The following is a 27,666-nucleotide window of genomic DNA, read 5'->3' as shown; positions in this document are numbered from 1 at the left end:
CAAGAAAAAAGCATCAGAGAACTGGAGAAAATACAAGCTAGCACTATTTATCCAATAGAAAACTTGCAGTCATGAGGAGAGACCACAGATTACCTGGGAGGAACACAGGATTTCCTGTGACTTGCTCTTAATTATGCCTGGCCTCAGCTTCTAAGAGATGCAGGCAGCTGAGAAGAGCACTATTTATCAAAAATTCTTGGGATATTTTCATTAAAAATAATAATAAAAGAAGGTGGTCAAACAGAACCTTACTGTGGTCAAACAGAACCTTAAGGTCAAACCTTAACTGGATGTGCTCTTTGCAAACTTGTAAGAGTCACTACAAGAGGAGGAAGAATATTATGGTTTTGCTGGGGCAGAGACTCACACAGTCTGCATGGATGGGGAATACTGTGTGTGTGCAAACTCCTGGGATTACTTCAAGTCAGGTGACTTACATATCAGAAAGATGGGGGAATAGAACCTCAAACCCAACACTTCCTTACACACACAGATTAAATAAACTGGCCGGAGCATTATGTAGCAGGATTCTTTCTCAGGTCTCAGTTCATCGGTAGTTTTGTTGCTATCAAGTGGAAGAGGCCAAAGCACACCAGGTACAACAGTTCAGAAGCACGGGAGCACCTTCTTATCCCTCCACCCTGTTTTGGGCACTACTGCAGAATTCCCGACCTTAATTCTCAACCACATGCACGATGTGCAGCACCAAGCCAACTGCCCTGACTGCAGGGAAGAAGGAATAATTTGGCACCAGTGATAGAAGTGAAGGTTGTATAGGATTTTTCCTCCCTCACACAACAAACCCTTAGAGCTGAAAAGCATCTGGATAAACTTTACAATGCTCTGAACTTTCATCCTGGGCATAGAACTAAATTTACAATGAACTACTAATTTAACAGCTGTATTAGAAGTTGGAGGCAAGAAATATATGCCCTTTAAGCAGGAATTGGAATTTTATACACTCAAAGGTCTGAACCAAAAAAACCCCAAAGGTAAGACCAGGGCAACATAGAAGCCACATATTTTTAAAAACTATCTATGAACAGTTCTAATATAAAATATTACTTCCACCAAGAAACACCAGAGATGCTAGACCCTGCCAGTACAGCTGTAGAACCTTTGAAGGGCTGACACTGTATCTCCTGTCTGATGACTTACCACAGCGTACACCCACCCTCTCCCCGTGGGCAGGATCCTTTATGAGGCTCAGCACACACCCTGGGGTCCTCTTTCTAACTTTGGCCAAACCACTTACAGAAAGCCATTGCTCCTTTACCATTCACAGAGCTTTAGCATTTTGGCAAGTTCACTACTCAAACTGAGACTAAACCCCCACACAGCTCTGACACTTGGGTCTAGATGTGCTTCCTGCACAACAGCAGTTAGGTGTGAGCACAGACTCCCAGATGCAAGATCACTCTGGCTGAGGTGTCTCACAAGAAATGGAACTTCCCAAGTTAAAATACTGGGGCTTGAAAATGTCTAAGAGTGCATTTTGTTCAAATTTTTAAATACAAATAATCACTTATACTCCACCTGCAGGAAAGGGTACTAGTTAATGCTCTTGCAGGAAAATCAAATGGAGGTTCTTTGGTTGTTTTTTTGTTGTTTTAGGATTCTTTATATTGTTTCTGGCAGATGGGCTAATATCTTCCTTTCACAGGACAAGCAGAATCAGAGCAAACCTTCACAGACAGGACAGTAAGTGAAACCAGATCCAAAACAAATGTTTCCCCTTATAATTGCCTCCGGCAAACTTTCTAGGCAGGTGTGTCTGGTCATAGAACTTCTACAAGGAAGAATTTCAGGACAACATCTGTTGCTTTGAGTTAGCCAAGAAATCAAGGTGCTGTATTAGCATTAGCTAATGATACTGCTAAAAGCACAAGGATGTCAATTTTTGACTCTATAGAAAGACAACATCTGGAGATGCACCCAAACCACTGCAGCAAGCTCTGCTGGGACCATCCCAGAGCAGCTATGCTGTTTTCCTCTTTCTGCAGGTGAAAATGTAGGGGCACCACAGACAACCACTCCATCATCAAGAGCCACACCAGAACCACACATCGAAGGTGCTCTCTAGGTACCCAAAAAGAAGTGAAATGGCCTCTGCTTACTCTGAATGATAGATATCTAACTTCCCTTCTTCAGGGCTTGCCATATGGGCCAACCTCATGTGATAAGCAATTGAAGCCTCTAGTTGCACAGTATCTGTTAGAGTTTCACACAATATTCTCTTCCTTGCAAAGATAATTTATCTACCTTTAAAGGTAAAAGCAGAAAGCTCATTCTAACACATTAAGTCAAAACACAACAAAGCCACTGACAGCTGAGACAACCATTACCATTCAAATACAAAAAATAAGAACAATAAATTATTTAGTACTTCAAAACTTGTAGGCAGCTATATAGTAGCTCTGTGTCAGTCTTCAGAAACTCAGAATATTGGAATGTTTATCCTGTTCTTGCAACCATGAATTTCCTCTTGCCCATAAAATTCCAGACAAGCTAAATGTAGGCATAAAATCAACACTTAATTTGCTTTCTCCTGTCCTTTGCCCAGAGAACAAAACACATTTAACTTGAAGGGGACTCAGGACAATCCTATTTACTATTGCATCAACTTACTGTAAAAAAAATAAAGCAGTAGCTTAAGTGTAAGAGAACTAAAAAACCTCCAAACTTACCCTAAATTTCTAAAGATATTTTTCTCTGAAAGTTTCAAATCCCTTATCACTTTTGGGGGCCTCCTGTTTTGACTTATGACTAGTTCTGAACGTGCATGTCATGATCTAAAAGTTATTCCCAATATTAACTGATCTTACAAATATTTGCAAATAATGAAATTCTGAAGCAGCAGTTTCAACTTCATATTAAAACAGAAACAAATATTCAGTTTTTCACACAAAGACTGCAAAGCCTAAGTCATGCACCACAGATCCCCGCAGGAATGATTCAAACTGTACAGCTGCTGCACCAGTACACCTGGTATTTATGCAGAAATAAGCTTCATCACAAAAGCACCCTGTGACTTACAAAAATTTAACAGCTATTAATTTATCTTTGGTAATACACACAAACTGGCATCATTTGAGGCTCAAGTTTTAAGCTACATTTTAAACAAAAATGTACAGAACCGTGTTTCTGTTTATTAAAAGAAGTCAAGAGCAAATATCTCCCCAAATTCCTACATTAGCACTAACACTCCCTTGCCATTTTTATCTTTGATGTCACTTTTTTGGGCTCATGGGTCAGTAAAACCAAGTATTAAGTACAAAAATGTAATTTCATATTAAAAAGCACTAATGAGTTTGAACAAAAATTTAACTGTTTTCAACTTAAAGAAATGATAAGCAAGATGTATTTGGGCCAAAATGGAATTTAAAAAAGGCAAAAAGAAATATTCTATTTTACAGAGGTAATTTGGAGGAAAATGACATTTCCTTCACTGGCTTCAAGTACCTCAACACACAGCAGTCTGCTGTACCTCCCTGTCCCAAAGTTCCATTTCCATCATTAAAGCTGAATTAAATAACAAAAGTAAAATTGAGTGGGAAGGTGCTTTGAAAGGTTTTGTACATTTCCAAGGACAGGGCACAAGGGAAAAGGGGAGGAGAGGGGGTAAAGGGAAGGACAAGGAATGTTTTAGAATTATAAAAGGCAAGTTTCCCCACATCTTGCACCCAGGAGAGAACTCCATGACTTCAAAGCTGGTGGAGAAGAACTACAGAAGATCCAATAAAAAACCCAGAGCACAACAATCCAAAATGTATTTTTTGAGGGGAAAAACATCACCCTTACTGATGTGCTGCTACACACCAAGTTCACAGCATGGCGATTACACAACTGCTTCCAGCACTCAGTGGCACCCAGCAGAGCCAGGATGACTTCAGCAGAACCTCCATCGCAAGGCAAAACATTAACAGACAAATCAGTGCTTCTACCAACTGAGCAAACTGTAAGGGAAGTGAGAGAAAAGCTCCTTACTGCCTGCTGACAGCTGAGGCCGACGTTTCCCTTCTCGCCCCGGACGACTTTCATCAGGCAGTGCAGGGTGCGGCCCTTCCGATGGAGGCCGGAGCAGTGGTGCTCGATCTCCCCTCGGCAGCTCAGGATGATTTCTGGGCTCAGCGAGAAGTCTTCCATCAGCATGCGTCGGTAATCCAGCATTTCACCCTGGCACTCACTGCTCACTTGTCGACCTGAGCCAAGAGAAGATGATGTGATTTAGTTTCAATGCTTAGCAGAGCCCTTCTTGACCTGTGCTACCAGCGTGTTGGAAGAGTGGGGACAATGTCCATACTCTGAACAACACCAGAGTAAGGCAAATGTGCTGGAGCATTCATGCTGGGGAATAAACCAGTGGTTGTGGTAGCTCCTATCATTTAAACAACCCTGTAAAATATAGCCAGTCTATGGATTTAACACAGTTTTTTAAAACAAGAATGCCTGAAAGATTAGGAGAATCTGATTTTGGATTTCACATTACAGGAGTTGCTTCTGAAGAACAGCTGAAAGCACTCATGGATTCGCAGTTCTGTAGCACAAGTCAGCTTTTCCCCATATGCCCAAGGGCTCCTTTTTCCACTGCAGAAGTCACCTTTGGTAGGTTCACCACCTTGGTATGTAACTGGGAGAAGAATTTGTCTGGACAGCAGGTTAAACATTTTCTCCAATGAAAAGGTTCTCTAGGGCAATAGCACATAAATGCTCAGGAAGCCAAAACTCAGACTTAAACAAGAGTGTATATGGAGTGTCCAACAAACCGCTGCAGCTGCACAGAAATCTTGCTGTAGTAAATGCTTAGATCTGCTATAAGCTTTCCTGCAGTCCCCATCACAACCTAGTTATATGTGCACAACATCCTATGGAACAGAGGACACTCCAACAGGGGCTGCCAGGCGTTGTAACACATGCACATGGTGCTGTGTGGAATAATCAGTGTTCCTCCTGGGCTATGCCTCATGCATGAGACACTGCAGAACTTGTTCCACCATGGAATCGAACAGCTGAACAGCAGTTTTCTGCATGCAATTCAGGAAACCACCTGCCCTACTGCAGGGACAAGTAAAAACAAAAACAAAACAAACCCAAACAAACAAAAAAAACCCACCACCCCAAAACCACAACTTTTCTATAAACAGGGCACATCATTTCCACATCAATCATAAGCAATGAGTTATTCAAACTCACAAATGCAGACTGCTTATGGAATTATGGCAGCCTTTCCATCCCATGCCAGAGGCACTGCAGCATGCAGTCCGGCTGCTTACTGTGAAACAACCCAGCTGCATGCCAAGAGGGAAAACAAGCAGTTCTCCAGTGCAGATCTAGAGGATGTAACACATTGTTTCACATTATGGCAATTTCACAGAGAACCTTTAGCATGGTCCAGCTGCATTGAGCCTTCTAATGCCTTTGGAGACAGCAGCTGGTGTTAGGACACCTCCAGCTTACGTTAACTTAAATGACCAAAAATAATATTCTCACATTTTCTTTCTATATAGGGAAAAACTAGAATCAGAGAAATTAGGCATTTACTCAAGCTACTGAACTGCAAGAAAAGACATTATTTATAACTGGCAGAGGACTGACTATCCCTGGTTTTCCCTGAGTGAGGATAAACAGGTTCACTATTCTGTGTTTTAACCTTGTAGCATATTTAATGCTTACTACACAATGGAGGAAAAGAGCTGCTTGAATTCACAGTGAATAGAAGGATTTGCAACTACAAATCAGCAGTCCAAGTGGGATTTGCTATTTTGCATTTTAAACTTCTTGTCTGCACAAAAGGAGTCAGTGGCAGAGGGGTTTACTCAGCTATTCTGATTATCAAAACAACAGCGATGAAAGCACCATGATGAGGAAATCTGCCTTGGAAACGAAGTTTGGAAAGAGGAGAAAGGGGACTGTAAATACACATTGAAGCTGAAGGTCCCTTATTTTAAAATCAAGGTCCCAGCAAGTCTTGAATCCCACTTACCTCTGTGCACAGCAGACTCTAAGCACATCAGCAGATAGGAAAGCCGGGCTTCCCGAGAGCGGGGCAGGTTCTCCACGTTGCAGCGATATTTCTTCAGGTCGCTTTTACAGGACTTGGCCAGCGAGTAGCTGACTTTGTAGTCTTGGGCAATGAGCTTCTGGCGGGTTGTCAGCGCATCACGACACTGCAGGAGACACATTGGGATGGTGGAATGAGCTTCTGTGCGCTGGTGGCAGAGAGCTGGACCTGCTGCTGTCAAGTTTTCAAGTTGCATCTCAGAAAACAACCGATGCTTTTAAATTCAGGCATTTCAGCTGGACTGCAGCTAAATTTCATTTGTCTCATAGAAACCACAAAGTTAACAATTCACACCGAGGTCAACACATCAGGGGTTTCAAAGGGAGCAGCTCTCTGCAGAGCAGTTCTCAGAACTGCACATTCATCCAGCATTTTGTGAAGAGAGTGACTCATTCGTGGTAACTAGGAGCAGTTGCTGACATTTCTCCCAGCTGTGGTATATGCTCACCCCATGCCCTCAAGAAATAACTTTTTTCAGTTGCATTTACAAAATAATGCGTTTCTTGGGTTTGTCCCGCAATGCGCTGAGCAATGATAGCAGATAAAACAGTCTAACCGTGGGAATTTCTAGCCGTTTTCCACAACTGGTGAGGTTCACGAGGATGCACCTGAACCCAGCAGCTGCAAGAACAACCCTCTAAATTTCATCCAAAAAAGGACCTGTAAAAACACTGCTACACTTCATAGCTTTTGGTTTAAATTATGTGAAAATTAAATCTGAGGGCAGCAGATTAGCAGAATAGCTTAAGCAAATTTGTCCATTCCCAGCCCACTTGAAAGGAAGGAAAACAGTGAATACCTAGAGTAGGGAGAAGAGGGAGCAATCTTGGCACAAGGAACAGGAAAGTCCTAGAAGCCGCTTCCCAATTTCTGACATCAGGTTTTTGACTTTGCCCCCTTCTTCCCACATCTACCTGAGGACCTGGAAAGCCCTACTCCAAGATATTCCCACTCCATCTGTCATTCTTCTGTGCAGTCCCAGACCCTAGGACTAGACAAATGTACAGCTCTGGACACAGGGAGATACAGGCTTGCAGATACCTCATCACCTGAAGTAGGGAAAGGCTGGATACAGCCCAGGAGCCAGTTTTGGATGACACAAAGCAAGCCACCCACCAGCAGCTATTGCTGGCTACATGTGTACGCAGCAGCCGACGCCTTCGGCAAGGAGGGACTCTTTGCTGGGTAACAGCTTCTACAAAGCCAGTGACTTTGCAGATGGTCCAACCTTGGCAGCTACCAGAGTGAGAACTACATTTAGTGTTCCTTCTGCTCTGCAAACTGCGTCCTCAGAGCATCCACCCCTCTCTCTCTACAAAGTCATCTGCTGCAGCTTGGTGTAACCTTTCTACATCTTACATTCATACCTCAGTCAGCTGATGGTGGAAAACACCCTTCAAAAACTACCAGTGTCCCTGTATAACTAAACAGAGGTCAAGCAACAGCAGCAGTTCCTTTCAGTAACACACTTCTACAAAATAGCTCTTTGTTTAAAGCCCTTGGAGATCCCTTGTTCAGATTTGAATTTGTTGATTGGAATCAAGCTGTCAGACAGCTAATGCAATAAACAAAAAAGAAATTAGTCTGATCCCTTCAGCACTCTGAGTCAGGCTCCTTCAGCAGATCTTCTTTGAGGAGCTACAGATACTCATCTTCACATCCTTTCTGACAGATTACAATTCCATATAATCCCAAACACTACGATGCTGCTTCCAAAATCACTGAAGGCATTGCTGCCTTAACAAAGCACCTACACCAACACAAACTTTTCAGAACTAGCTTTCTAGAACAACTTATTTTGCTGTTGTTGAAAACCACATCTTCAAGAAAACCATAAGGAAAACTTCTGTTCAGTCACTGAACCATGAATCCTTCCCACACAGCATGTGATGCTTCAAAACAGCCTTAAAAACACAAGTGAAAGAAACACAGCTTCTTTTTGTTTTTAATCTGTACAATTAGAACACCATTTATCCAAGGCTTACCCCAGCATGCTGTGACTGCTACTTTAAATAATCAATCACAATGCTACCACTTGAGCTCCATGTCTTGCCTCTGCCAAATTACCCACCCAAAAGCTTTGATTTATTTAAATCCTTTACTTGAAAGACTGAAACTTGAAACACAAAAATATCAAAGTAAAAGCATTTGTTAAACTAGCTGATTATCTGGCTAGGAAGATGACATTTTCCTTAACACTGGAAAAGAATAATGCAGCCTGGACTGAGGAGTGATCTGATGATTTCTGCAGTAAGGATTTGTCTCACCAGGATACTTACCTTTTCACTCATTGATTCTTCAAACTTGTGATTAAAGAGGCACTTGTATACTCGGCCTTCCCCAGCCTGAGTCTGTGAAACAGAACAGTAACATTTACCCTTAAAGATAATGCTTGTAACATTTGGCAAGCAGGTTAAACAACACCTGAGGAAAATTTTTTTAAACTAATAATATATTCAAGTTAATATTTCAAATGACAGCAATAGCTTCTATGCAATAAAAATCCTTTAAACTTTATTGCATTAAAAAAAAACTGGTCATGTTCATCACCCTTTCAGTGTAACCATTCTCAGCGAGTACAAGGTAACTGAGACTGAACAATGCAGCTCACGCTAGGCATAAAAAGTGCTACAACTACAGTCAGACCAGGCTTACTTTGTGCAACAGCTCACAGCTGCAGAAAGGAGTGGTCACTCACCTCTGCCTTTCCCCCCCACTCCCTGTCACACCAGCTCTCATGTCCCTTAAACCATTTATGCCAATTCAGTTCATTAAGCCATTGGAAATAATGCGTGCTTGCTGGGTGAATGAATTTAATGCTGGAATTACTGCAAAATGACAGTTACAGGGTGTCTGTTTTCAGTATTACACAAGGTCACTCAGCCTCCATCTACAGTTCCCTTCCACTGCTTTTTCCAGGGAGGTTTTGGGGTTTTTTAATGGATTACTGTAGAGAGAAAGGAAGAGGAAAGCACTCACATTTTCACAGAATCGCTCTCTGTCATCTCGGCATGCAAAGTAGAGATGCCGGTCCAGGTGGAAGTCATCAGAAGAGAGTTCAGCTACACGAAGAATTGCTTTCTTACACTGATCAGAAACCTGGATTCGAGAATCAGTCTCCTCTGCCTCTTTTACCAGGCCTTTTTCCAGGCATGCCACCACCTCTCCTTGTGAGTGAGCATCCTATGGGAGAACAAGACATCTGTACCCAAGCTTTTACATAATCAAGTGAGCTGTGATTCTGGCTAAGTACCACATTAATTAAGCAACAAACTGTCTACATATAGACTTCCCAACATTCAGCATAAACCACATTTAAATTCAGAGGAGGCAACAATTAATGCCTGTACTAACCACACTTTATACATCACAATCCCACTGATGGTCACCATGAAATCCCCCCCTCCAATGCTCTGGGCTTGTTTTAATGTGACTTAATGAGATTATCACTACTTAGTCACACTGCTCAGAGCAGTTTACCAAAACAGCCAAATTATCCTTAATCTGACACAGCTTTCTTGGCACCATGGCAACAGCAAGGAACAGCATCACAATAAGAAAATGCCTGGGGAGAGAAAAATTATAGTTTTGCCATGCCAAGACAAGCCTTCAGTTTGGGTGTTGAAAATTCATGATGTAAAAAAGGCCACAAAGGAGCTTTGACCAATCTAGGCTTCTCAACTCCTCCACTAAGAGAATAAAAAAATGCAAAGTATTCAAGAGTAGACAGAGGTCTCTGACAAAGCAGTTCTGGACCAGTGCTATGCACCACCTCCACTGTCCTGCAGGCCTGGAGACACTATTGGACTGTGAGCAGCAACTGCCAATAAACACAGAGCCTGTGCTTTGTTCAAAAGCCTGGAAGAGGCAAGAAAGCTCAGCAAAGCTCCATATAGCTTCCTATATCCTCATTATGTGTTTAGAAAGAGACCCATGCCCCCTCCATACCTCTGTAGAAGGTCTGGTTCCTCTAAAGGACTCTACTGGTACAGATTTCTCAAGGCTTCTACAAGTTTTTCATGTGAAAATTTATATTGCTTTATATTTAATTTATATTGCTCTGCTACAAGAGGATATCGCCACTAAACTTACTCTGAGTATGCAACAAGGCATGGATGCTCACACTGAGCTGAATCACCCAGCCTGGCATTTGCAGTCACCATTTAGGAGCCATCCCTTCAGCTTCTCTGTCAAGCAGATCATCCCCTGCTGCTACAGGAGCATGAGTAAGAGAGCAGTCTCCAGAAAAAAAAAAAAAACAAAAAAAAACCAAGAAGCAGAAAACCTAAAACCCACACCCCTCCAAAACTCCTTATTTTGGTTTGCTCCTTTCTTTAAGCAAGAACTGGCCAATTCCATATGCTGAGCAGGTATCTTTGAAGAAATATAATTGTATATCAACAGTCTCTTTAGGACTGATCCTCAAATCTGGATTCTGAGGAATAGTACTCGGAAGTAAGTTTGCCACATCACTTAAAATTGCCATTTATCCATAACCACATCAAACACAAACATTGTTCTGCAAACTCTCATGGTCAGTCACAGGTAGTAACTACAGCTGAGAAGATGTCAAGTGTGAATGATTGAAAACAACCATTTTAAGCTCCTGTGGCACATTTTTTCTCCTGCCTAAGTGAAGTTGCAGCTGGGAGGCAAGGCAGATCAAGGTTACTTTCACTCATCTGCAGCTTTCCCTCGCAAGCTAGCAAGAAGGGCAGAAGGCAAGCTTTTCCTGCTAGGAAAATCAGAAGTTTTCTGGTTTATTGCAGTGTGGGTTTAGATTCCTGGTCAGAGTCATATTATATATGTAAGTAAACCTGTATTTAAGAGAAAGTCTGGAAAGCAGGTTTCCATATGCTGGATGCTGAATGTTTGCTGTTACACTTTAGGGACACAACATGAAATGGCTCATCTATTGCATTACTTTGCTAATAGAGTTTTCACATTTGGGCAGATCATCCTGAAGTGCTGGCTACTCTGCTGCCCTGTGTTAGAGCAATTTTAGTACATGTCAGACTCAATAGAAACACGCACAAACAAACCCATCTGGCCCCTGAAACACACCCTTTCCTCCAACCATCAAGCATTTACACGCCTCCTTGCAGCACCCTTAAGGTTCCTGTGCCCACATGGCACTGTTTGTAAGATTTACTGGCCTAATCTGGGGTTAATTTTCAGGCAGAGTGATTTTCAGTGCTAGTGCTGACTAGTTAAGTAATTTTAAGGACAGACTGACTCTTCATTTCCTCAAAAGTGCAGGAAAACACCCACACTACTGCCAAACAGAGCATGGGACTTTACAAACATGGTTTAAAGAAATATCACTTCAAGCTTTAATTACAGGGTAACACCTACTGTATTTAATATTGCACAATCCCTTACTGCAGACTGGAAAGGAAAACAAACGTGTGTACAGCTGCACTCAACCACCCTAAAGCAGCTGGCAATCAAGGCTCGTCCCAAGGATGGCAGGACAACTTTTGACACACATTGGTTGTACCTGCATCACCACCCAGCTCTCCACCTCAAGAGATGCCTGCTCCCACCTGCATTCCGTGTGCCAGCAGTCCTGGGTGGTCAGCTCAGCTTCAGAGGCACCAAAGTCAAGGGACATCATCCCACAGCATGAGCTCTCCCAGTCCTGCTCCAGCACCAACTGCCTGGTGTGTAAAGGGTGAAACATCTGCTGCAGCTCTGCTGTGGGATGAATCTCAAAAACCATTTTCTTCTATCCAGGACCCATTCTCAGAAAACCTCCCCTGCAGAGCTGAAAACCTCCAAGTTCACTCCAGAAGTCAGGACTCCTGCAAAACTGCTGCCTGTTGACAAAGTCTAGGCCCCATTTTTCTAGAGCAATACACTGAAATACAAGAGATTAAATCTAAAAACCACATGTGGTTCTTGGAACATAGCTTCCCCACCACTATCAAGTTTTAAATGTAGGATTTTAACTGAAAGTTGCAAATATCTGTAAAACATACCAGATAATTATCTAGTCTGGAGAGCCCTGAAACTCTTCATAGCTTTATGAAAGGCTCTACACCTAGATCCACAAAAGATGCAAGCAGCTTTCCAGTACTGTCCCATAGCACTTTGAGCCACAGAGGAATGAAACTTAGTTCTAAATGTATGTGTCCAAGCAAATCCCCTTCAGCACAACACTGGGAGATTTTAATTCTTATTACTAAAAGTCAAACTCCAGGCATCCAGCTTTAGGGCAAAACAGAATTTTAAAAACATTGGGTTTACTATTCATTTTCCATTAGAGATTCCACTTTCCCCTCAGTATAGTTTAGATTTTGCAACTGCTGGGGATTTTTTGTCATTTTTCAGAAGTTTCCCAGAAAGGATTTTATCCTGTCTGAAATCTGACATGCCTCAAATACACATCTGTTCCAGCTGCAGCCTTGCAGATAGAAGCTAGAAAAGTGACCAAAAGAGAATGAAGAGTAAAAAGCAGCAGCAGGCAGGAGAGCAAACCATAACCTGTCTCATCAGCACAGCACCCTGCACTGGACAGTTGTGCCAACTCACTGGAGCCAGAGCAGCCAGGCTATGGGAAACCACCCAAGAGATCTACTGGGAGCTCCAGTTCAGCATTCCACGTGGATAACCCACACACCAGGGATGCTGGGATGTCTCTTGGATTAGCTAATTCCCAGTACTTCAGATGATAGTACACTGCTCTACTACTACACTGAGTAAACAAAGACTGAGCTGAATGTTATCTCTTCCCATTTAGACTCGGTTTCCTCTGTGTCCAGTACTTTTGTGAAACTAAGGAAAGAGAGCAACTGTACTCAAAGCACTTAGAGGTAAAAAACAAAAACAAGAAAGCAATGGTCTCCTAAGGTGTCTTCCTTTAGGAAAAATATTGTTATCTGACAAAGTACTACAGGAGAGGTGCAACTGACACTTATGTAGCCTTCATTATGGCAAATAATCAACTACAGCTTGGACATCATGACTAAATAGCACCCTGGCAACTACACACTGCCCACTAGAGTTTGATACAGTCCTGGTCCTTTCCCAGGATTGGGAAAGTAGCTCATTTCAATTGGCAGCTGAAGAAGAAATGCTCCACTGCAATTACCCATTTCAATTTCAAATTAGATCCCCATTGCATGAAGATAAAGCAACTTTAAAATACCAGGAGACCAAATTCATTATGAAACACATCAGCCAAATGGAGAGGTGACTGAAACTACTATTAAATGTTTCTCCACTGGCTGGGAAAAGATGAAGCCATACCCTCCTCCCCCCAACACAGGCATGTTAGAAAACTTAATGCTTTCAAATGACACATCTACAGCCTTTCTGTTACATATAGCAAAATGAAGTCTAGGGTCAGATCAAGACTTCTTAACTGAACTTTATTGCTCTTAGAGAGTAGAAACCCAATTAGAAATGTCTGAAAAGAAAGCACAGAAACCACCACATCAGAAGCAACAAACTTAGTAACAAAAGAATTCAATTACGAAGTATCAAGCAAGTCTAAACAAAAAAAAAAAAAAAAAAAAAGGAAGTATAGAAAAGGAAGATGGTTAGATAGCAGAGAAACTTCAAGGGCAAGGTAATTCCAGATTATCAACCTAAGTGCCTTTCACAGTTAAAAATGCCAGTTTATCCCAGTTACTCTGGTGAAGGTATCATACTGCAATCACCTAGCTGCCTGATGTAGATGGAGTTCATGGTCTAGCTGTGCTTATTTCCATAAAAAAAGAGATAATCTCTTCCCCCATCCTCCTCCTCAAGTGTCCAGGTCCTTTTTATCAAATTCAGTTACCTTCAGTCATACAAAAGGGTAATGACTGTTTCTCTACAGGCAGCTCTCAGAAGCTACAGTGTGGAAATAAAACCTTAACCAGCATCTGATGGAAGCAAATCAGATTTCTCTGAAGCAGCAAAGGGATAGAACAGAACACCAACAAAAGACATGCTTGCATAGCCATTTATAGCTGTTTCCATAGCAGTATAGAGTACTTCAATTGCTCCAAGTGCCAAGGATGACAGCATAACAAAAGATATATGACAGGCTGCAATGCTTTTTCAAACCAAGGCACAGTATTCTGGGTTGGGTACCAAGAGAGAGAGGAATATGCATGAGCCATGGTAAAACCCATAGAAGTTTGGTTAGTGATCCCTTTTCTAGCCCACAGAAACTTGGTGACCCAAAGTTTCCCTTTTTCTGGTGCCTTGTGACCTCAGCCACCCTGGCCATCCTCCCCGTTCACCCGCTTGAACCGAGCAGTGCGGTGAGTTGTGCACAGTTACCCACACAGGCTTGCCTACACTGGCTTCACTCCCACCATTTGAGATTTGGTTTGTGCTTACAAAATCCCCTCTGCTGTATCCCTTCAGTGCTACCATTAAGTATTTTAATTTATTTAAATTTGGTGAAGCCACAGGTAATATGCAGACCTGACACGCAGGATTCACGTTACACTTCTAGTTGTATACTGATTGCTAAAAGCAATCTCTCATTCTCATTTCATGAGGTCTTTCAGCCCAGTATTAGAAAAGAGCCTTTACTTTATGGAGAAAGCAAGTTACTCAGTTGTCACCAGCCTGAACCTATAGTGCACCCAAGTTCCTGCTGCTTCTGTGGCTGCTTTTGTTCTTGTTTCCAGAAATGAGTCCTTATTTTTGTGCTTTCTGTGGCTCAGCTAAGTCTTCTGGAATAACTAGAACTTAAATTTAACACACTAGCTGCTAATAGCTAAGAATATCTCAAACAACTAGGAAAGGTTCTTTGTTTAACCAAAAAATGTGTATAGCTCATTTATGAGACTAATTTTTATAAGCATTAAAGCTATAATTTAAAAAGCACTGTAAAAAGTTGATAAGCTAATTTTAAATTTATCCCTAAACATAAAAACTTATCATAGAAAAAGTCCTGCAGCACTACACATGCACTGCCTGCATTAGCTATGCTGAAGTAGACAGGGAAAGACAGTCCCTTGAAAATAATCCCACATCTAGTCAGTATAAACTGCTCTTTGCATCAACCTCTACTTAAGTCTCATAGGCAAAAGAGCACTGATTTAGTAAAACCAGGACAGTACTGATAGGTGTGTACTACTAAAATGGGAAACCACACACCCTGTGCCCTTCAACTGATTTTGTAGGGGCGGAGGAAAGGAGAAGCAAACAGATAAAAGCTGTTGATCCAGTCAATCAACTACAGCCTGAGAAAGCAGAAAGGTTTATAGCACAGGCATCATCACCTTGATAACCTTTCTGTCAGATCCAACCAGACTGTGAAATAAGCCAAGCAATAGGCCTGCTTAAATTTATTGTTTGGATTCAGTATAGTGAGTCAAGCTCTAGAGGGCCTCATCAAAGAGACAACTACCTGCCAGATCACCTGTAGTGGGGTGTGGAAAGACAAATGAAAGTCTCTGCATAGCAGTTCCTCACAGAGGAATGAATGCACATTTATCAAAAAGGATCTGCAAACAGTCAAGACACCACCCTTTTCAGACAGATGAGATGCACTATGTATTTTCTCAGCTGCAAGTAAGACAGTAACATTATTGCAGAGCCTCCCCATCAGTTTCCTGAAGTGAATGACTTTTACACGTCTATTGGCAATCTACATGTTCTCCAGATACCTTTTCTCCAGGTCGAATGCTGCCACATTTCAGGAGATTGATGTCAGCTTTGCAGTCATCCATGAAGCCACAGATCAACCGATAATCACTGAAGATAATGGCTGTCATTTTAGTGATGTACTGATGGCACTGGTACTCAGTGATGTTGCCTCTGTGATCCACCAAACATGACACCAAGAACCCTTTACCAACTGGTTCATCTGCACACTCCTTTATCTGTTAAAAAAAAAAAAGGAAAAATTACAGTGGTAGCAGCTTATGAATTTAACCTTATAAGAAAATCCTCAAAGAAACGTGAATCTGTAGCTTCAAAATCTGCTAGCAAAGAAACCCTCTAGGCTTTAGTTTGATTTCCAGTAAGTCAGAATAATTGAAAATATTTCAGAAATGAGAAATCTCATGTGTGCCAGTATCCAAAAAAAGCAAACACAGCGACCTTGAGGATTATAAATTCTATTGCTCAATAATCGTCTTTTATAATTACACTGAACCCCTGCAATCAAGTAGACTTGTGGGAAAAATGCTAGTTTGACAAACCTTTATTTAGAAAACTGTGCATATTACAACATCTCTAAATCATACTTAGACCCCCATTAGCCACCTGACCTTGTACAATATAAGATTTTGGCCAGAAGTGAGACTTATTCAAAAGTCAACACTATTTATGGAACTGTTTATAACTTGCTAGGAGATGAAAAATACTATAAAGGAAAATTCTCATCAAATTCTTTTCTATGAGGCTCTTGCATGAACTGATTGTTGGTACTAAAACCATTTTACTCAGTGGTCTAAAAAAAGTAAAAATCACAGCTAACCAAAGCTGAAAGCTGTGAGGAGACTGGAAAAGCAGCGTACAAGAACAGACAGGTCCCCAGTATAAACCACGGCCTGCACTGCCCAGGGAAGCAGACAGGCCAAACCCACCACCTCTGGAGTAAAAGATGCAGGCAGCTTTGACAGTGTCTTTCCAAAAGAAGGGGAAAACATGGTTACTTTTGTCAGTTAAGGATGGTCCCTGGAATAATCATTTGCAGGGAGCAGTGCAATGCCTCACTCCAAGGAGCACTGAGACTACACAACTCTTTAACCCTGGCAAGCCCACGCTGAAATACTTGCCCAGTTCTGGTGGCCCCTGCTCAGGAGTGTGTTGAAAACTGCAGTCATAATGCTGCAGAAAGAATCCCTGACAGGCAGACACTAAAGTTCAGTGCTGACAGGTTTGCAAGGAATAGATACATGGGCTGACTTGATTGCATCAAAGATTTGTCCCTGTAAAAATACTGAAGGGCTCATCAATCTCAAGGAAGATCTATGGCAATCAATAATTCTGGCAGTTTCAGATAACAAGCAAGGGCAGTGCTAAGGGAACAGGCAGGAAACCATTTTATCAGTTCTCAAATACCAAGCTGGAATATTTATATGGGAAATTTTAAAAAATGGAGAGCTGTCTCTAGGAAGATATATTCTAATTCAAACAAGAATAACTCAGGACACCCTGTGACAGACTCACACAGGTCAGACTAGATGAATAAAACAGATCCCTGCCTCAGCTTATGAGGCCATTATTTCTGTGTGACAAATAAAACATTCAACATTTTAAACATCATTATTTGAAGGCAGATGTGGGCTGGTGAAACAGTTTATATTTAATCTAAATAGCTACTAGAAAAACAGTTACTAAAGGAAATGTAATTGTTACAGATAAGGTGTAAAATACATTTTAAAGTGAAAACACATAGGGTCCTTGCAGGGTGAACAGGACGGAGTTGAGAAAGCTGCATCTTTGGTTTGGCACCACTTCAGCTCAAGTACCGTGAGCCAAACCAGCACACAACAGCAACATGCTGTTTTTGGAAGAGCCTGGCTTTGGAAACAGCTCCAGAGCTCCATGCCCTGAGCCACTGAACTGCAGAAAAGACCAAGTGAACATGTTAATGCCAGGCCACTTCTGAAGCAACTACTGTTATCTGGTAGCCAACTATAATTATAGGTTAAAGCTCTTGCCAGAACTTATAAAAGCCACAACAGCTGAGAAGAAAATAAATTGGAATTTAAAACTGTATTTAGCTGATAAAATTAAATGTGCACTTTTCAGAACATACCCATACCCAGCTGGGTCAGTCACCATTTCCCAAATTACTTTTTCTAGGAATTTTTCTTCTACCTGTATTTTGTTCTTAGTGCAAAGCAGCATTTTAAACAGAGCTAATTCATCCAAAAAGGCACCTATACCTGTTAGTGGCAATTAAGGAAAATATTAACAGGTTAATATTGTATGGGAGGAGTATATGCCCACTATATATCTGTTTTAAAGAGTTTTGTAGAAGTACCTTTAAAAAAATTAGAGGAATGGTTTATGCACCTGCCTTAGTATTAAACACCAGAAGATGAAACATGAGATTATTGTTCCTTGTCTAACCTTTTTTTTAACTAAAAACACTCGCCAAATGGCAAAGTTCTGAAATTATGTATACTCTTCCCACTGCTTTTAAATGCAATATCCCAGATTTACAGGGCACCATTCACAGCAATGCCAGACTGTCACTGTATAAAAATGGTAATTAAACAGACTATTAAAAGAGCATTTTCAAGAATGCCTTGGTTGTAAAAATTCTGCAGCAGTCATATGACATAAACCAGAAAAATATGATCCTTTCTATGATCGAAAAAAAGTGGGATTCAACAGATTTGGCAGTGCTTGCTCTTGGGAGGTACCAAACTCCAACTACAACACAATCCTTTAATGCAAGCTGTCCTCCACTGTTTGATCTTCTAGCCTTCTTCTAATAAGAATTTTTTTGATCTCTCCTTACACTAAACAACTTACACTAGAGAAGACTAAATGTTTTTTTTTAAAGGCAAGTTTATGGCTAGGTCACATTATACTGGTGGATATGCAAACCATGTTTTTGAGAGCATGGCTTAGTGACTGAATTAAGTCAGCTGAAGCCTGTACAGCTGCAGAGAGCTTCCCTGAAGCTTCCACTGCTTCCCTGAAGTGTAGCTGAAAACCACCACAAACAGGGGAAGAGACCTCAGCTCAGCTAGCTCCTGCATAAGCACACAGCCTCAAGAGCTCGAGCATGAGCACAAAGAAAGAAATCATTGATCAAATCACCTTTGAAGCTGTACTGAGGTGAGTGGATGCCTGAGACACAGAGCACTAACTCCTAGCACAACCTAAAAAAAAGTTCCTAACATGGTCTCCTTGGAGTAACTACCCTTTAAAACTTGGAAAAAAACCTCAAGTTGATTATCATTTGATGTCTGTGTGCTTACCCCTTCTGCTAGCAAGACACAGTCCAAAACCAGGCTTATGTTAAATTTAGCAGAAGCCCTGCTCCAACAACACACTTACAAATGTCAAACACATGATAAAGAGGGGACAAATCCAATTCACAACCGATTTCTGACAAAAGGTCTGGTAGGAGCTGGTGGGTTGCAAGTTCAACATTTCTTTCTCCCATCCCTTTGCCTGGTACCACTAAGGTACCTGGCTTCTTCAGCAAGGAGACTGAATTAATTGCAGTTACAAATTTGGTATATGATACTAGAGCTTTCCCAAATCATCACTCACACATTAATTCACTATTAATTAGCAAATTAGCGATTAATTCACAATGAAACAGAAAAGCCTCAGTGCCACAAGAGCAGCCATGCCTTCCTCCTGGCTTACCTCAGCAATAGTGGACTTGCAGACTTCTCTGGCCACGGATTCAAACTTTGGATCTGTAGTCAGGTTCAGCTTGTAGTTCCACAAGAGCTATAGAGAAAGCATTTGTAGAAAGGGAGTTTAAGAGTTTTCCGTGGAGAATAACAAGTATTTTGCTTCAGAAAACAATGAAACATCATTTATACCCAATCTCTATCACCATCCTTCTACAGTGAAATGATCAATAATAAGTCTCCTTGACAACACCTTTGTCCCTTCATTTCTGCAATAATTTTCTCATGAACAAATTCAGGCTGTCAGAAATATCTGCAAGGTCATGAGCTGATTCATTAAAAGCGAAGATAACAAATGAAGAATATTTTGTAACTGAGAGGATAAAACAATGAAAGGTTTAACTTCCTACCAGCTGCATACTTAGCAACACCTTTAGCCCACCACATCTTTGTGTGCCATGGTGTGTCTGCCTGATGCAAGTGAACTGAACAAATCAAATCCTCAATATGAGCAGATATCATGCTGAAAACCTTATAAAAACCTAGCAAAAAAAGGCAGAGACAAAGCAGCTTGATCCTTCTGTGAGGGCTGAGACCAGACAACTTTTTGGATGCAGATATATTTCAGATCTACAGGAGGTTTGGTTCACTCTTGCTAAGCAAAACAATACATTAGAACTTAGACTGCAAAAATGCCTCTGAAAGGACGACTGTTCTTCCAGGAGCCAGCAATGAGCTCATGAGGAAGCCTCAATGCACAGGATCATTGTGGAAGAATCAGTCATGGGCAAGTCACACCCTGTAGATACATACACACATCCCAGATGTCCTCCTGAGGCACCATGAAGTAAAAATACAGGGTAGGGCCATGAAACCTCAACAAATTAATAACTGAAGTGTTGCCTGATTGCTCTATTAGCTCATCTGTTTTTCCAGGAACTTACGTTCCATTTTAACATTTTTCATTAACTTAAAAGATTAAGAAGTAGTAAAAATTCATTTTAAAAACTCTGCCTTGTGACAAATCAATATCAAAAAGATAAAATTTGGTCAAACTTTTACTTTGACGTTTCAATTGTACACAAAACACCGGGAAAACCATCACATGCTCTACACAAGTTTCACACCCACTCCAGGAGGGTGGAAGCACAGAGAAAACCAAAATCAGAATCAGCATAACTGCACCACCTTCCACACCTCTTATGGTTTTGGAGCTGTGAAAAGTCAAAAAAGGAGGTGATGGTAAACTAGGGTGTTACAGATGGAGTAAATTGTAAACATGAGGTTTAGTAGGTCAAAGTGAATGAATGGGGAACCTGTCCTTGCAAACAGTGCTGTAGGTCTCTCCCAGACAGAACTGGAAGTACAAGAATGAGGACACAAGATGAGAATACATCTCTGCATTTGTAATCTCAACTTTGGAGAGTCTCAAAATGAGATGCTCTCCAAATGAACTTTCCCACAAACAGAAAGAAGGTTAAACTTGCAGCCTAAAACTCCTGATTTTAGCACTAGGCAGTATTTTCCAGCAATTGTACTGCAGAGAGAGGCAAGGAAAACATTTGGACAAGAGACAATCTCTCTGTGGTCTAGTTTTTTATCACCTTTCTTCAATTTTTGCCTGGGAAAATTAGATTTAGCCCACAGTTCTTTTTTGTGAATGGCTTCCATAATCCACATCCACCCAAAATTTGAAGCAGAGATGTCATCACTTAATCCAGCAGAAGAAAGATCCAACTTCGACTTATAAAATTCTCAATTTCTTTTCCATTCAGGTAATTTTTGCTGGCACATGTAAATGTCAGGCAGATACATTTTAATTACTGGAGTTTTCTCTTTTTCAAAAATACTTAAACAGAAACATGTTGTGCCCTTCATCTGATCCAACCCTGCACAACAGAGAATTACAACTGCCAACCAAGTCAGGCAGTGCAAAAGGTTAATTTATAAACACAGTTGGAAATTACTGGTTGTGCAGCATGGCCAGGCTTCATCTCTGGAATATATCTTCCAATAATAAAACAAAACACAGCTTCTCAAGCATCCATAAATCAAGACTGTCACTGAGGCATGCACTTGTCTGTCTGTGTTCAGGGCTAACCAAGCAATTAAGGATCTTGATATGGTGTACACTGACAGAATAGAAATGAGAAAAACCAAAAGACACCTAATACCAACCTCAGCCATGAATTTTATCTTTTTTTTTTTTTTGAGAGTCTTGGGATTTGAAGAGTCAGCTTGACAGCCCAAAAACTGGCTAATAGTTTTGCTCACTGTTAAACACAGTGCTGAGAGGAAATCTGTTCTAAAACCAGCCAAGTGTCTCAAACTGCCTCTAAATATCACACCCCCACAGCATTTTCCAAACGAGTCTAAGAATTTAGCAGCTGTGAAAGTAATACAGAATGTGTCAACAGCTGAAATTAAGAGTTTAAATTCAGTACTGCTCACATCTTTCCCAGAAGGAACACATCACATTGCTCCCAGTAACTCACAGGAACCACCCCCCAATTATAAAACAGGAAAGACGTCTGCTATCCTCTCCTGATACAGAAGTACAGTTTATAAAGTTCTTAAAAATGTTCCATTCTGAAGTCTCCATTAAGACCAATGTGGTTACACAGGGTTAAAGAAGTCACCTTGTGTTCTTTCTCCAAAGGCCAGTACAGAAACCCAAATGTGTCTTGATTAATAGCCTTTGCAAGTACCAAACTATGCAAAACACCTCAGGTTCACAAGGGATAGGAGGTGCAAATGCCATAGCTAGAGAGTGAATAAACAAAGCAATACTTACATGATTGCAGTCTGAAGAGATTTCATTATCTGGCTGAAAGGAGAAAGAAAAGGAGTGTCAGTTTACTACCAATATCATGCATTTAGCAGAGAAGAGTCTAAACTTTTGAAACTAAAATACTGACAACTCTTTTCCACTTTAATAAACAACTTGACATAATTGACAGGAAATTTCAGAATCTGAATCACAAGAGTGATGAAACCTAATTACCAAAAACGAACAGGTACCTTAAACACAATGGTGTATTAACAGAACAAAAGCACCAGAGTAGCAGCACTTATGTAGACACTGCAAAAACATAATGAATGCACTAGCATCTGCCACAATTGTCCAAACTAAGAAAGCAAAAAAGCACCTGTGGGAAAACAAAGAAGTAGGAGCAGGATTTTAAAGAAAAAATAGTTTGATGCATACAGCTGAAGGAGAATGGTAGGACTTGCTCCCCTCCCCCAGACTGAAATGTTCATATTCCCCATTTGAGAAGTAACATCTTTTCTTTCAGTCGTACATAAAAGGGTTGGTTCAAAGCAGCCCCAAGATTCATACTTTCAACTGTGAGAAACTGGTGACATCCAATATTCATACATCATTTCAAAATATTCACTATATTCTCCTGGGGAGTTCCTTTGGAAAGAACTCTGAGTGCAAACCATCCCATTCTCCTTTCAGCCTGAATAGCTCTCACAATGAAGAGTTCCTTGAAAAAAGTTAATCATACAAACTCCTATCTCCTCTCCACAGCAGGACAGCACAAAGGCAGGACAAAATCACCTGGCTGTCACACCCACAGGAAAGTCAACCCTGACTCAAAGTTGTTGCTTCTACTGAAGATGCCAGACACACTTTAAGAGCCACAAGACACAAAACCTCTCTAAGCTTAAACACATCACTGGCACTACAATGTTAGATCTCAGGGATCTGACATAAGAGAACCAGCATTTCAGCAGTTTTGGAGGCAAGCAGAGCTTTTCAGTGCAACATTTGCTGCTACACGATCTGCTCACCAACACTTGTACCACTGGTGCTTTGGGGAACATGAACACAAGTTTATGAGGAAAACAGCAAGACTGAAAAACGTTTCCAAGCTCTTAATTACAGTCATTATTAACTAAAGCACTTTTATTTTTTATAGCAGTAAGTGGCAGAAATCACCTCTCCACTTTGAACATAAAAAATGGTACCTGAAGGATTACAGTAATTAATTGCAGTTTGGTCAGATTGACATGATCTAAAACTGTATCTCCCAAAGTAATTATAAATTTGAAAATTTGGATATAAATTTTTTTAAAAAGACTAGCAGATGTCTGCTAGTTATCCTCAGACTGCAGAACTGATTCTTTCAACTGAAAACTAAGATGCCATCCAAATTGCTTTATTTTGCAGCAGCCTCTAAGACCAACACTCTTGTGACTTACAAAGCGTACTTTCCTTAATTTTCTGCACTCATCCCACATCCTTCAGCAATAGATGAAGGTTTTAGACTACTTTCAAAAGCTAGGAGGCAGAGTGCCCCCCACTGAAACTGCTGTCTCAGTCTTTTAGTCGAGGATAGTTTCTTTATAAAAATACATAGTCTAACGCTGGAATTCTGCTATAGAGGACAGGACTCCCTAACACATTTGCAGGCAGGAGAATTTGTAAGGGTCAGAGAGCACTCCCACAAAACTCTTCAGGGTCACTTCAATTATTTTTGCACCCTCCAACCTGATAACCTTTGCTTCAGATCCACCAAAGATTAAAGCTCAGGGATTTTTCTGGAAAGATGAGCCCAAAAAGATAATATACCAGTTCTCACTGACTTGAGAAGTTTAAACAAGCTTTTCTCGAAATACACAATAATAAAATGTTACACATTGATATACCAGACTGCCCTGGGCTCTGTAGCAAAACTCAGCTCTGTGAAACAAAATCTAGCCTTATTCTTCTGAGAAGAGTAATAGAACTTAACTGGGACCTTAACTAAGCTTTAGTACTGCATTCATTCACAGCTCAGTACTTAAGTAAGCAAAGTGTATTATCTAGCCAATAACCCTTTCAATGTGGAACAAGATGACCCCCTGCTAGCTAAGAGCTGTGATCCTTCTTCCTGCTTACTACTGAAAGTGTAGGAGAGGTGGGTCCATGCAATGCTGTATTTTTCCTATTTCAGTGAAGCAACACGAGAAAAACAATCCTTTCAGTTTCTGTCTGATAAACTGAAGGGCTGAGTTTGAAGAAGGGGAAGAAGAATATCCCCAGTGCAACACACACACATTCTGCCTGTGGCCTCTGTCCACTACATCCACTCAAGAAACCTTCCAAACAAGCAGTTTCAGAACTATATGCAGTAAGAGTCATGAAAAAAAAGTAAGTTTCAAATTACCACTCTGGGAAGTTGAAGAGCAAGAAAAGCTGCACTGTGTCAGTCCCACATGGTGAGCTTGTGGAACAGGGATGCTCAGAAGACCCTCAGGGCCTGGGGAAAGAAGAAAGCAGCCTAGACCAGCACCACATGCTAGTCAAAGCATTTTAGGAGAGAAAGCTGATGGCAAGGACGTTCCACTGATTAGCAAGAGAGAAGGACTCCTTGTACATCTCCAAACTGAAGGATTAAAAACAGCCTTTACAGAAAATGTGTGTGCCTCTGGGCTCACAGAAGCTTTTGCTGTTTAGCAGCTTCAGTGGGAATATATTGCCTCCCTTTACAGTTCTCTAAGAAGTCCTCCAAACTCCTTCACGCACTAACACTCACATTCCAGAGTACGAACACCACTTCCTACCTCCCTGGGAAAGTAGAGTTTAGAATAAGCACCACATATAAGAAATCCTGAACAGAAAAAGCATTTTCTTCCATACAACCACAAACAACAGCCACAAGTCACATTGCATTAGTGTTATGAACGCCACAGAAAAATTCAAAGGTTTGTGTGAAGTCCTGTCACCACCAAACTGAAGTTGTCAACACCGTTGTGTTTAAAAAGTGACTTTTCCCATCCACCAGATCTCGACTCACTGAAGAAAACCATGACAGTCATCCATTCCTCTCTAAATCTCTGCTTTGGAAGCAGTATAAAACTGGGTCAAAACTATACAGCGAGGTGAGCAGCCCACCACCACTACCCAGGCCCAAAGGGCCACCAGGTGTTGGTGCTTGTGAAAAATGCATATTTTATGATTGGCTTTTCGCAAATATTAAATTGAATACTATATGTATTATGTTATATTGATTAGAAGTGCTGTATTAACATTTTAATAGTATGGTAAATGTAGTTTTGTAGTTAAAATAGGACCTATGTATGTGGGGTTTTTTTTTTACTAACTCAAGCAAGAGATGAGGTAATGACAATGATGGGGGCCCATAAAGAATTACTGCCTCCTTATCGGAAAAGACAAACATTCTTCCACCTTTTCTCCGTCTTTATGGAAGCACCAGGATTAAGGGGAAGAAGTTGACAAAAACCAGAAAAGTTCTTAATTTGCAAGGAATTTATGCATCATGTATGAGATGTATGAATATGCAACAGGCTACTGCTTTTAAAGATTATTCCTTTGTTCACAAGGCATGCTTATTGGGCTTAAGTGCCTGAGAGCATCCGGACCTCCGTAATTCTTTGTTTTTTATTGTCTTGTAATTGTCCTAACTCTAAATTTTCATTACTCTAATTGTATTACTATTTTTATAAGTATTTTATTATTATTAAACTTTTAAAATTTTAAAAACCAAGTGATTGGCGTTTATAACAGTGCTTTAGCAGCAGAAATGGACCATCATCATGCTGGGAGCCAAAGAACAGGAAATGGTGACTGAACCAGCATCATGCATCACCATCCAGTGCACAGCACGCTGCCTGGGGTGCAGTTACAGCCACTCCCTCAGTGACAGTCAGAGCTCTTTCCAGCTGAGTATACAAAACACACCTGATTTGGTCTTACTGCATCACATCCTAAGGAAAAATAATTCACACCATGGGATTTTGAGAAGCAAACTAAGTATCCTGATCAGCTGATGTGGATGACAACAGGGAGGCTGGTTGCCCAAAGAAGGTGAGGATGACCTGTCCCTGGAAGTGCTTAAGCCCAGGTTGGATGATTCTTGGAGCAACCAGGGGTAGTAGGTGTCCCTTCCCATGACAGGAGGTTGAAATGAGATGACCTTTAAGGTCCCTTCCAACCCAAACTGTTCTACAGTTCTGTGAAAGTCAAGGTCTTGGGAAAACTCTGCAGGAATTATTTTAGATCTCCAGCATTAAGATTCCTTTGCTTCCTTGCAAAAGTCATGCAAATGAAAGAGTCTGAAGTCAACTGCCCAATTCCCAGAAGTTAATCCCTCCTGAGAGCAGCAGATGGGATAACAGCAGACATTTCCACTATTCTTATGAGGATGATGGCAGACATTTCCAATACTCTTTTAAGGCAAGAATAATAGTAAACTTGTTGAAAAGCAAGAACCAGACATATCGCAAATACTATCTACGGATAATCTTCAGACATTGAAGACAACATACTTTAGACCTGCTCAGGCAAAAGCCATCGAGAACCAACATGGATCAAAACAGCAAAATAAAAAAGTAATTGGCTTATGGATGAGAAGAATCCACTAGATGTTCTCTTCCTAAATTCAGGAAGATTGCAAAAACCTCAAACAAGTCAATTAGGAAAAGATGTTAATGAAAGCAGTTACATTCCTATGAAAGAGAGGGTAGACAGAAGTCCAGCCAGGCTGCTGGTGGTCCCCAGTTTACTGCACTGTCACACAGTCAATTATACTACAGAGGATGGTGCACACAGACACACAGTACAGGCAGCTCATGTTCTGGTTTTTTCATTTTGATATAAACAAACACATTTATCACCAGTATCTGTAGAGAAATGGTAGAGTAGGCCTGCTGACCTAGAAGCATCTAAGGAGGAGGCCAGAGAGCTGATAAAGGGACAATTGGCTTCTTAGCTGTGTCCTTCCCACAGATATCAGCCATCTCTTTGCACCAAACACAGCCAGCCAGGACAGCAAACTCACAATAAAGGGATTCAGTCTTCAGCTATCAAGCTAGGTAGATTTGCTGGACACCTGGAAACAGCACAGGCCAGATGCAAGGTAGGGATCAAGGAGACATCTGGTGGAGCCACCTTCCTGCAAACCTGTTCCCTTTCCAATGCAACCACTAGAAAATATTCTGCAGAAGAATTTCTGGAAACATGAGGAGATGGAGTAGTCTAGGCAAGAATCAACACAGCTTTTGTAAAAGAAAAACCACACATCACACAACCACCCATGCTTCAAACCTACTGAAACATCCTGGAGTTCTGAGCCAAGAAGCATATGGCTACAGTAAACCATTTTCACACATCCTGCAATCCTGAAAAAGTCATGTGTGATAGGAAAGTTAAAACCAGTGATAATTTAGGTTCAAAACAGATGAGAAGATCTTGTAACTTAATTACACATTTAGTGAGCAATGAAAGTTAAACTTGTTAAGCCAAGCTTGAAATACTCTCTAATGCCAGTGAACTCTTAGTACTAAAAGCAAACCCCGGGTTGTCATGTCAGCAAA

General features: G+C 41.0%; 1 protein-coding gene across 1 annotated transcript in view; it reads right to left on the bottom strand.

Moving 5' to 3' along the window:
* GLG1 (golgi glycoprotein 1) overlaps positions 1–27,666 on the bottom strand; it is a 77,718-nt gene that overhangs the window by 17,411 nt on the left and 32,641 nt on the right. Inside the window, exons 2-8 of the mRNA XM_068202850.1 lie at positions 22,136–22,168; positions 19,352–19,438; positions 15,676–15,891; positions 9,041–9,244; positions 8,341–8,412; positions 5,984–6,167; positions 3,988–4,202 (exon numbers count right to left, since the gene is read on the bottom strand). Of these exons, the coding sequence (XP_068058951.1) occupies positions 3,988–4,202; positions 5,984–6,167; positions 8,341–8,412; positions 9,041–9,244; positions 15,676–15,891; positions 19,352–19,438; positions 22,136–22,168 (1,011 nt within the window). The remainder of the gene's footprint in view (positions 1–3,987; positions 4,203–5,983; positions 6,168–8,340; positions 8,413–9,040; positions 9,245–15,675; positions 15,892–19,351; positions 19,439–22,135; positions 22,169–27,666) is intronic.

This window comes from Anomalospiza imberbis, chromosome 12 (assembly GCF_031753505.1).
Source record: "Anomalospiza imberbis isolate Cuckoo-Finch-1a 21T00152 chromosome 12, ASM3175350v1, whole genome shotgun sequence".
NCBI lineage: Eukaryota > Metazoa > Chordata > Aves > Passeriformes > Viduidae > Anomalospiza > Anomalospiza imberbis.
This window is presented reverse-complemented; position numbering and strand designations above follow the sequence as displayed.